Source organism: Convolutriloba macropyga, chromosome 12 (genome assembly GCF_964194025.1).
Source record: "Convolutriloba macropyga chromosome 12, txConMacr16.3, whole genome shotgun sequence".
Lineage (NCBI taxonomy): Eukaryota > Metazoa > Xenacoelomorpha > Acoela > Convolutidae > Convolutriloba > Convolutriloba macropyga.
In genome coordinates, this window is record NC_134479.1 from 37173947 (window position 1) to 37186107 (window position 12161).

General features: G+C 33.9%; 1 protein-coding gene across 1 annotated transcript; it reads right to left on the reverse strand.

Annotated features, from left to right (window-relative positions):
- Nucleotides 1-768: 768 nt before the first annotated feature.
- On the reverse strand, nucleotides 769-10949 carry LOC142350485 (uncharacterized). The gene is made up of 4 exons (XM_075402336.1): nucleotides 10660-10949; nucleotides 10329-10568; nucleotides 7844-7921; nucleotides 769-914 (listed from the first exon to the last, which is right to left on the reverse strand). The coding sequence occupies exons 2-4, from the start codon at nucleotides 10495-10497 to the stop codon at nucleotides 769-771; spliced, it is 393 nt and encodes a 130-aa protein (XP_075258451.1). The 5' UTR covers nucleotides 10498-10568; nucleotides 10660-10949.
- Between the last annotated feature and the right edge of the window lie 1212 nt (nucleotides 10950-12161).

A 12161-nucleotide genomic window follows, 5' to 3' on the forward strand; every position in this document is an offset into this window, starting at 1 on the left:
TAGTTTGACCTAACAAAGAGAGGGAAAGCTTCGGGTGGGGAGACCCCTGATCCTGGTTTCCATCAACCCTCACACACAGATGAAGAACTCAACGACATCATGGACTTCAGTTCTTTATCTGATGTTAGTGATGAAAGTGAGCAGGAGACTGCAAACCATTTATTCTTGCTGAAGCTGAAGAAAGTTTTGACATATCTACTAGCAATGATAACCTAACTTTGGCAAGCTACCGAAAATCAAAAATGAAAAGAAAAAAACTAATCTGTCGACTGAAAGAGATTACAGTGGTGTTAAGTCAAAATCAGATATGACTTATGGCAAGCAGAAAACCAAGAAATTGACACTGGATCACTAATTTTTTCAATCAAGCGTACTCGTATACATTTTGAAGATTCTGATGACAATTGAAACAACTTTTTCTTTGTTAATTTTTGATTAGTGAATCTATTTCGGAAAGGAGAGTTTAAAGATATACAAAGAAAAAAAGTTTATCACTGAAGTTTTTGTAGAGCAAAGAGATATAAGAGAACAACATACCTGACTAACAGTTGAGCACCTCGTAGCAATAATTATGTATAATGGAATGAAATTGTATACCATCAAAATATATGATGTAATGAAAGACGGAATACAAAAATAAGAAGATGGAATACAAAAATACAAAAAGGGAATACAAAAATAAAGGTGAATAAAAAAGGAGGAATAGAAAAAAAGGGAAAAAAAATAAAAAAGGGAATACAAAAATGGGAGTCATTGAAATAAAAAAAATCAGGGGGTTGCTCCATTGTATTTGGTATGCACTGCAGCAACCAAACAGAGGATGAGATCTTCTAGAAGCTCATCTTCATCTATCAGGACAGATTCAACGTCTATCAAGCACTCAATGAACTCCGGGTGCTCATTCTCCAACCTGGCTACGACAAAGACCTCGCCGTTCACACTGCGAAAGCGAACGTCTATGTTTTAATGGTTGTCGACTTCCACCTCAGAAAACAAAGTTACTTCGATAGAATCGACAGCAAACCCTTTCCACTGGAGTGTTACAGATTTGTATACAAAAAAATTGAATTCGAGCCCATTCAAGAAACAAAAGGAGGTATTTAAAATGGGCTTCAAATATCAAAAACAGGACTCATTTCTTTCCCTCAATGCTTTCACCAAAAACACTTTTATCACCAATAGACATCGTGCTAACACCATTGTTATTACCACACAGCAAAACCCTTACAGCATAATTCGGAGTCATGCGGAATAAGAGATGTTACAAAACTTTCCCAAAATATGAAAGCCATCATGAAATTCTCCTTAAAATACAAATAACAGTATCTGTAACTAGGTAGAAATGAAAAATTTGGGTGGAAAATCAATTTTTGGGTGGTAAAAATTCTTGTAGGGGCGGGTCTGACCCCCCCCCCTACAAGAAAATGGCAGATTCTCTTACTACTTTTATATATATATATATATATATATATATATATATATATATATAATCCACACAAGTAACGATGCTATTTTTTCACAATAAATTTATACAACATGCTAATAAGGCAAAAAAGGAAAAAAGAATTTGGTAAACAATTCCAGATAAGTAGTAAGAAATAGTTAGTAATACATTTTTTGCCCAGAAATGTTTCAGAATAATTTTAGTTCTTCTCTTCATGCTAATTAAGTTTTCATCATCAATTGCAGTTTGATAATAAACTTTTCCTCAAAAAACATTGATTTTAAAATCCATGGAGATCCAAATAAAGGGCATCCATAAAAACTGTAATCGATTAATTTGGTCCATCTGTATATTTTTTAAAGTTATAATGGCCATTACAACAATTCTTTGTCATTTTTTTTTTATTTATCAACATAATGAGTTAAATTTTTCAATAAAAATTTGATTCAATCAACAATGCTGTTTAAAATTGAGAAAAACTATTTTATATGAGAGCTTTCTCCGCGTTTCAACATTCTTTATGACCTGATTAGTGATGGAATTCCATGTTTAGAATACCAAATAATTCTAATTATAGTTCCGACTCTTTTTAGTGGGGGGGAGGGGATGAACTATATACTCAGTTGGGTATTTTTTGTTCAGTCGATTTTGGCCGACCGATAAATTCGTCGTAGAGAGTTTTGAGTGGTATCAATAGCAAGCCTATCCAGAGCTAAATTTGGAATGAAGCAGATTTTTTTAATTTCGTTTTTTGTAGGGAGTAATTGAGGTTTAAATTTTTGTTAATTTTATTCACATTTTTTTCACAGTTGCCTATTTTTGCCTATTTTTACCAACTTTTCCTAAATTTTAATAAAATACGTTAAAATTTTTAACTCTAGTGATATTGGTTTTACAATTAAACATGAGAGGGTTTAGGAATAGCTCGGTTCGAATTTTTTGCCTAGAAAGTTTTAAAAAGTTTTAAAAATTCTGACATTTTTCATCAAAAAAACGGCACAAAATATGCTTTATAGCCCATCTTGTTTAAACTCGCCGCAAATGGTGAATTGAAAAGGGCGTACATAATCTCGGTTAACTCTAAAAAAAGTTAATTGCATTTTCGCTTCCTATAAGAGTCTTCTGAAAATAAAATGTTGCCGGTTATTCGCAATTTTATCTCTATAGTCATCGAAAATGCATCATTTGTTATTGATATATTGAAATATTTCACTTAATTATTAATCAATGTTGCGGACATTTGGACCAACTAGTCGTTTTTGTTGGACGCTTGCTACATCAGGGCTAGTTTTGATCTCATCATGGGTTCTTGCAATCAAATATTTTTCTAATTTTGTTGTAGAGCGCCTGTTTCTTTTTTCGAAAGATGTTTTTCGTTTATTGTTTATTATGTTAATTACAGTCAAAACATTCATTCAAATCAAGACTTATTTTATGACAGATCCACTTTATGTGAAAACAAGGACCACTGAAAATATATTTTTTTCTCAAAGAAAAGGGTTTTAAGGCTTTGACATTGTTATAGTAAGTTCTAATTGAATTTTTGTGTTTTGTCTTTAATTTTTTTCTCTTTCTAAACACTGCAGTTTTACTATTCAGTGGTCCAATTTGCTTCTTTAGTACGCATTAATGAACCAGTGAAGGCTTTCAGTTGTTTTCTAATGTCTCTTAAGAAAGTCAAAATATTTGTCTTAAGAAAATGTTTGTGATTTCATAATGTTTGACACTTTTCATCTTACTTCTGTCAACATGTTGCATAATCTCAGCAAATACAGTAACTAGCGGCTTCGTGACTTTGGTACTACGAGTTTTCTTTATAAAAACGTTGCATTTTTTATATAATTGCACATTTTTGAGGTTCCTATCTCTTTCTTGTCAAGTTATCACGTTTTTGACAACTGGAATGGGAAAAATACTCCGTGTTAGAAAATTGCTCAACTGAATTTTTTTTGTTCCGACCCCCACTTTAGTGGGGAGGGAGGAACTATATACTCAACTGGGTTTTTTTTGTTCAGTCAATTTTGGCCGACCGATATATTCATTGTAGAGAATTGTGAGCGGTATCATTAAAAAGCCTGTCCAGCGTAGAATACGGAATTAAAAAGATTTTTTCCATTTTCGTGTTTTACAGGGAATTGTCGAGGTTTAAAGTTTTGTGAACATTCGACTGTTTTTGTTCACATTTTCAGTAATTTTTGCTAAAATTTGGTACAATTTCGCGCTAATATAATTCAAAATAAGCCAAAATATTTAACGGCAGAGTGTTGTTGTTGCCGTCAGAGATAGAAGAGCGTTGCTGAATTGTTTGATTGAAGTTTTTTTGGCTAAAATTTGAAATAAAATTTTCAAAATTCAAACCTTTTTTCATCAAAAATAGCACAAAAATTTCTTTTTTGGACCATTTTGTTAAAGTTTGCCAGACTTAGTGACCTAGAAACCATAACACAAACTCCCTAATCTCAAAAAGAGCGCCAGTGACAATTAAACGCCGTATGAAAGTCTTCTGGAATTAAAACTTTGCCGTTTTTTGCAGATTGAACACGATAATTATACAAAATGCATCTTTTTTTTTCAATATTTGAAGAATTCCACTCAACAATTGGTCTAATTAGCAGATATTTGGAACACTTGGTCGGTTTGTTGGGCGCGCGAAAAAATCAGAGAGAGGTTCGATAATATCAAGGACTCTTAGAATCAGAGACTTTTTGGTTTTTATATTGATGCTGCCTTTTTTCAAAATATTTTGCTTTTGTTTTTCTAATGTTTAATACTGAGAATATATTTTAATCACCGCTCCGTTAATGACAGCTCCAATTTACGTAAATTTGAGGCCGAATGTAGATACAGTTTGTTTTCAGAGAACCGAAGGGTTTTTATGGCTTTGAGGAAGAGTTTTAGTAAAATTTAACTGAATTCTTGTCTTTTGCCTTCAATTGTTATTCTTCTGGCACATTAAGTTTAACCACTCAAAGATCTAAATTTCTTCCTCAGGAGGTGCAAGTGAACTTTTTCAATCCATTCGATTGTCACCTAATGTCTCTTATGTTGTTGAATGTATTTGTTTTAAGGAAATTTCTGTGATTTTTTGAACTTCTCAATTTTTTATATTATTTTAGTCAAGTTTTTGCTTATTCTCAGTAAGTACAGGTCAACGTTTCCTCCCTATAGAATAAAAACTTTTTTGCGGCCGAATTGTTTTAACCGAAGGTTTTCTTGATTTTGGTACTACAATTTTTTATACAAATATTTCTGATTTTTGTGCATAATAGCCAATTTTTGCTGTTGTTTTTGTTTCTTTTGTAAACTGTCATATTATTTGAGAATCTAACGGAAAAAACCTAACAACTTTTGAAATTGAACATAATTTTTGATTTCATTACTTATGATTTGAACAGCTGCGACACCGTTCTCTGGCAGAAATTGGTAGAGAATTTTATTTTTGCCCTTTCTTTGTTGTTAATTTTGGTTGTCATATGTTAAATATTGTGTAATTAAAGTTCTCAGCGGCCAACTATAGATAAACAATTGAACTACAATAACTGATATCGGTAAAAAACTAATGGTTGTTTTGACTTTCGAATTGAATTTCTGGAAACAGAGTAATAGTATTCTTCAACTTATCCCTTTTTGTTCTGCTTTGCGTTTTTTTTCTATTTTACAATGTTGTATCATTTAAGTACCTTCGCATTATTTAGAGCTCTTTTTTAATGATTTGTTGAATCAGACAATAAACTCTGTTGTTTAAACGTTTTGACTGATCTCTTCAGGGCTTAGACAATTTCAGAAGAATTTTGCGAAACATAGATACTTTTCATTTTTTGTGGGTCTTTTTGCTGTCAATTTGTGACCGTCGTTTTACAAAAAGATCTTATGATGATCAAAGGAGACGCAAATGAAGATGTTATATTCTCGCGGTTTGTATCTAACAATATTAATGGTTTCAAAACTGTGGTTTTGTAAAGTTGTTTGTGGAACTTATTTGTTCAGCTTTTATTTAATGTTATTTTATAGTCATCTAATTCAGTCTCATTAATAACAGTCACAATTAGTTTTCCGAGTAGTTGCAAGACAGACTGTCTACTCTTTAAGTCGAAAGCTTTTGTAGGCTATGAATTTATAAAATATTTGTTTTCAATAAAAAAAGAGATTTTTGAGATCTGCCAATTTATGTTTCTGTTAAATTTTAGCTAAGCATCTCTATCTACAATTCACATCCTTTTACACATCGCTCTTTATAACGGTTTTTTTCCTCAAATACTCTTTCTTCTTGGAACAACCAGTTTTTATAAAACCAATTTTCATTAATTTTGCAAATTTGCCCATTTTTTGTAGGTTTTTGTTTTCTTTTCACAGTGTCACAATAATGGGCATCATTTGAATTACAAATGTTGTCACCTGCAAAAAATGCAAACAAAGGTTTTTTGTCTTTAGTGATCAGCTGAATGTTTTATTGATTGGGGGGACATCGTTTTCGTGCATAATTTTTCGTGCAAATTTGTAGTTTTTGCGTGTATTTGTCGTTCTTTTTGTAGCCGTATGACATATCCTGGATAATGAAAGGCCTCGGTCGCTCTCTATTGAGGTATAAAATACTCTCCCCAAGATTTCATTTGATGCCTAATGTTTCTTATCAGGTCGAATTTAATTCTTTTTAAAAAAAAGTTGTTTTAATAAAGTAATGCCGCTTTTGCTCATTTCTAGTCGACTTGTTGCCAAGTCGCATTGAGGAAAAGTCCCATATTTTGATCCAAAAAGTACCGGTTAATCTTCTTAGTATAAATTTTATCTGATGCCATTTTGATTTGGTTATTAGTGATTTTCGAAAAATGGACGGAGTTTTGGTCTTAATTAATATTTGTAACTATTTGATTTTTATTGCGTCTTTTCAGGTAGTCATATTATGGTAGCCACGGGTCTCATAGGCCCTCTAGAGTAGATTGTTTTATTCATTCAGTAGTTTGTTGAACGATATGTTGATAAGTTAATTTTTTTATCTCTTCCTCATTTGGTAGACAATTAAGTGAAAAAAGTAGATGAGCGGGGTCGGAACTTAATTTGCGAACGCACATTACCGAGCCTGCTTGTCGTTTTTATTGAACAACTTATGTTTTTAAGATCTGTTAAACCGTTCCCTTGCATAATTTTGTTGCTTTTTTCAATTTATTCTGTATTTGTTGTTCTTTTTGCGGTCGTACGACTAATATTTGGTAATGAAGGGTCTGAATAGCTTTTTGCAGATGAGTAATTTTAATGAAGAAATGATTTCAGTTTAAAGTCAATGGTTACAACCAATTGAAAAAATGGGAAAAACCTATTTTTCGCTTAAAATAGCTTAAAAATTAAAGAATTGCCGTTTTTAGCGACGAATGCGGTTAAAACGTATTAAAAAAAAACACCGCTAAAAACCGCGAAAATTAGGTCAATTCACCGGTAAAAATCACAGCAAGTGTTTTTGCGGTCAATTTTCGTAAGATTTGAGGTTTTTAGCGGTGAAACTTTTATTTTTACTGCTTTCACCGCGTTCACAGCTAAAAACCGCAATTCTTACACCAATTCACCGGTAAAAATCACACCAAATTTTTTTGCGGTTATTTTTTGTAAGATTTGCAAATTTTAGCGGTAAAATTTTTTTCACCGCTTCAAGAGAATAAAAATTTCAGTGCTAAAAAAATCACCGCTAAAAACCGCAAACCTTACAACATTTTCAACGCTTTCAACGCATTCATCGCTAAAAAATGCGGGCGCTTTGCGATGAATTTTTTTTTCAACGCTATGCACCGCAAATCTCACATTAATGTTTCGCCAAAACTTCGACCGGCGATCTAGTGGCTTTTTGAACGATACGTGAATTTTTAAAATATTTTTATCTCTTCCTCATTTGGTAGAGAATTATTGAAAAATGTGGATGAGCGGGGTCGGAACATTATTTGCGAACACACATTACCAAGCCTCATTGTTTCCCTTAATATGAAAATAAAGGCACGTTATATCACCGCAAAGTGTTATGTTTTTTATCAATGTTGGAAAGGCTAGAAAGAAGTGCTTACCAACGATCTTGAGATTTTGTCTCTCTGTTTTTGTAGAATACACTTTCAAGTTTGCCCGTGATAGTTTAGGCATGTCTCTGTGCGGTTATGTAACAATTATAATGATCGGATCTTTTCCGTTTGTGCCCCCCCAGCTTAGTGGGCGCATTTTGTTTGCGCCCCCCAGACGCACGTGCCTTGTGTTTATATAATGTTTTACTATGTAATGGCACGTGCTCTGTAACGGGGGGCGCATAACGTACTGGGGGGGGGGGTACGGCACAAACGGAAAAGATCCTAATGATCACTTGTAGATCCCCAATATTTGAACAAAAAGGAGAAACAGTTTTTGTCTTTTTCCATATTTTCTTACCCACTGAGGAGGAACGAATGCCTTTCACCCAGGCACCCGGAACTTCCGGAGCGTAGTCAGATTCAGGGCAGTTTTTACCTGAAAAAAAAAAGAGAAAATATTCTGAACATCATCACATTAATTTTGATGCGCGATCAATTTTTTTTGGTTAGGTATTGCGTAAATTTTATGCATCTGTTGTTATTGAAAGAAAATCTGGATCTATTCTGTTTCGACATATAGCACGTTACTATGAGAAAAAGCATGTATAAATGCGAGGCAAGAAATTTATACGCACGCTAAACTTGGGGGCAAAAAAGAATAGATTAGTAGTAACGTGCTTCATGACAACTCGTGATTTGCTATTTTGGGTAAAAACTGCTCGGACGCCAATCCTACCGGAGTTTTGCAAAATCCAGGGTTATCTTGCAAGATCCTGGCATATTTTACGGCTGTTTTGTCAGATCTGGGAAGACAATGATTGCCCGGGTCGAGGTGTCACCGCCATTCAACAGAAAGTTATGTAAGATAAACGGTGAATGCAGAAATTTTTATAAGATAAGCGGTGAATGCAGTGAAATTACATAAATCAGGCGGTGAATGCGGTGAAAAAAAAACATTTATCGCCTGGTAGCGGTGAAATTAAATAATTTCTCCGCTGAATTTAGCAGTGAAATTACATGAATTCACCGCTTCGAAAAAAAATGTCCAAACTATGTAAGATAAGCGGTGAATGCGGTGAAATTACAAAAATTCACCGCTCAACTTAGTGGTGAACTTACATAAATTCACCGCTTGGAAAAAATTGTTAAATTTGTGTGAGATCACCAAAAATGCGGTGAAATTAATGGGGAGTAAGGGACGAATTGTTAGATTTAACCTGCCACTAAAACTACCCCTTAATCTTACATTTTTGGCACTTTTTCTAAGCGGTGAAATTATGTAATTTCACCACTAGAGTAAGCGGTGAACTTACAAAAAATCACCACATTTCACCGCTAAAATATGAAATTTCACCGTTAAAAATCACAAATCTTACAAAAATTCACCGCGCATGTTTCACAGAAAGTAGAATGAATTTGATTTATATTCAAAAGAAAACTATTAGAAGTTAGTGAGAGATGGCGTAGTGGAAGAAGAAGTGGATGGCATGCAGGAGGTGCGAGGTTCGAACCCTTGTATGGGTGGTGAAATTACATATTTTAGCGGTGAATTGAGGTGAATTTTTGTAAGATCACCGCTTACTCTAGCGGTGAACTTACATAATTTCACCGCATTCACCGCATTTCACCGCAAAATTATGTACGAAATTTGCGGTGAAAAAAAACTAACTTTTCACCTCTTATCTTACATATTTTTCCCATTTTTTCTCGACCCGGGTGAACTTTTTGGTAGTAAATAAAAAACTTATCGTAACTTCACCAAGAAATTCACGACACTTTAAGTGACTGGGGCATTGGTGAGGAAAACGCGAAAAAAAATGAATTTTTAGCAAGGAAATTTAAGTTCTTTTCAGTTAAACACAATTTGATAAGTTTTTAAGTTTTTTTTATTCTTTTTTTGATTCAGAATCACTGTTTATTTGTTTCAAAACACAGCAATAGTAGTTAAAACCCGCAAAAATGGATAATTGAAAACCACAGAGTAGCTTGAGTCCAGAAAACTAAACAAGTGACAAAAATTTTGACAACATTTTCTCTTTGTTTCGTTTCAATAAAGCTTTGAATTGTTCGGTTTTGTCGTTATCAGCGGTTTTATATGTATTAAAAATTTGGTATTTTCTTTTTCAGGTTATTAGAAAAAGTTGCCAGAATTTTTCAGCAAATTTTTAATAATTTCGACTTCAGCTCTTTGACAAACAAAAGTATCAGAAATATGAACTTCCTATTTAGTTCTAAAAATCATAAAGTCACTGAACTGTTGAACATTAATGAAGATTTTTTTCTCTGATCGTCATTCATGGAGTTTGGTTACGAATACAAAAGTAAGCTCTTTTGTCATTTTCCTCAGACCAAACATAACGACGATTGCGTACGTTTTAATATCTGAAATATCTGAATCGATAAGAGAGTTAATCATTTTCTCCATAAGGTTAAAAACAAAAAAAAACAAATAACAATTTCAATAACTTCTCATATGACCCATTTGAACAACTAAAGGACTGATTTAAAAATTTTGAATAGATGTTTGAATATAGCAACGAAATTAAGGTTTGGCTTCAAATAAAATTTTCTAAGAAACGTGCCTGAAGAGTTCTCAGAAGTTTGTTCTGTTGATTGCTATTTTATAACATTTTGTAACTTTGATTTCTCCCATACAGAGACAACAAAACTTATAAAGATTGAATGTAATGTTATATCATGGCCTCTTGCAAATGAGGGATTTTAGAGTTCAACTCTCACACATCTCCAAAAATTACAGATGGATTTTTATCCTTTCTCAAAATCGGTGACCAACAATTTGTGGACATCCAATGTTTCTTAGCAAAATAAATGTACCCACATACCTTTATAGAAACATGTCATGAATCCTGGGTCGTATACCAGTTTGATTTTGGTGTAACTGTTGTATGAGTAGCAGTCAAGGGGTGGGTCAACTTTATAAGGGTTTTCAAAAACAGCTATAACGATGTTGTTTTGCCGAGAAGATCCGACGCAGTCCTTCATTTCGCCCATATAATGTTCATTATGATGACCAAAGTCTACTATTCTCGTATTCCCGAGGTTCCCCAAGATGCAATTAGTTTCTGAAACACATTCGTCGTGTGATGGTTTCAATGAAACATCAAGAAACTTAGAAGTTTTATTAAAGTTTCAAAGAACGAAAGAAGAACTTACCTGACGAACTTTATTGCTGTGTCGATAAGTAATGGCTAAAAAACTAAACTCAATTCTAATTTTGTTTTGGCGCTATCATTATCTTATTGACCTATCAATCATATGTCAGAAGTAAATTCTCCCACCAACAGAAACCTGATTCTAACATCCACCGACCTCCAACTAATGAACTCGATTGTACCCAAGCCATATATGATTCTCATGAAATGTTGATGAAAATAGAATATCACCTCCGGGATTCGGAGTTAAGATCTATTCACATGCCAATCATGTAAAATATTTTTAGCTAATCTAAATTTTCTCTGTATATTTTCGCATAGATAACCACTATAAATACAAGCTAATTTTTGTATATTTTCAGTTCAAAAATTAATTTAAAATTCAACTTATTGAATTCTTTGACCCGTGTTATCGACCACGACAATGGTGTCCAGACCAGCTACAGACAGACAAATTTTGGATCTACAGAATGCAGAATCAGCTACTGCGTGGATTATGTCTTTTGTGGCGAAATGTCGCGCAGAGAAGAAAGAGGACAAGGTCAGCACCGATGGTACTGTACAGGACCCAGAGGTAACCAATCTCTTTCTTAGTATGTGCGGGCAAGATGCAATTATTAAACTTAGGAGCTTAATGAGTCCTAGGAATTTGATAGACACACCGTATAAAGACATCAGATTGGCGATTCAAAATTATATTTCTCCTAAAGAGAGAGTAGTAACGGCAGAAAGGGCTAAATTTCTGTCCTTAATCCAAGGTGTAGGGGAGTCAGACGACGACTTCCTAGCACGTCTTAGAGAGGAAGCACGCTATTGTGACTTCGAAAAATTGAAAACAGCGGCCAACCCCGAAGAGCAGTTGGTAAAAATAAAGTTTATCTCAGGATTGAGGGACCCTGAAGCAAAACTTAGACTACTAGACGGTATTAAAGCAAAACCAGCAATGTCGGTTACTGAAATGACCGAGAGCTTACCGTTCAGAAGTCAAGCAATGGCTTTTGCAAGTTCTTCATCAGGTAATAAGCCCTTTACGGTGAAAGAAGAAGTTGGGTTCAACTTCAAAAAGACCTTTCGAAAACCAAATGAAAAAATTACGGCTAATAGAAACAGCAACATGTGCACTAGGTGTGGAGGTAAGCCACACTCTAGTAGACCTTGTCCAGCGCTAAGTAAGAAATGCAACACCTGTGAAAAGGTGGGACACTTCTCAAAAATGTGTAGAAACAAACCCCAACCAAATTCAGGTACAATAAACAGAATAATTTTTGCGAAGAAGAAAATGTTTCTTCAGAGCAAGCATCTCCAGCATCGGAGATGGGAATGTTTTATACTAAAGAACAAATCTTTAGCATGTCTGTGACATGGGAATACATCTCAATAAATAACTGCAAAGTAAAAATGCAGGTAGACACAGGTGCAGATAGCACAGTGATATCATCAAAAATATGAACTGAGCTTGGTAAACCTCAGTTGGATGGTAAGATAAGACATCTCGAAGCTTGT

Coding starts and splice junctions, on each gene's coding strand:
- LOC142350485 (XM_075402336.1), bottom strand. CDS start 10,497: ATGGGCGAAATGAAGGACTGCGTCGGATCTTCTCGGCAAAACAACATC. Junction 7,922..10,328: donor CATGACATGTTTCTATAAAG/GTATGTGGGTAC, acceptor TTTTTTTTTCAG/GTAAAAACTGCCCTGAATCT. Junction 915..7,843: donor CATTCGTTCCTCCTCAGTGG/GTAAGAAAATAT, acceptor TCTTTGTCGTAG/CCAGGTTGGAGAATGAGCAC.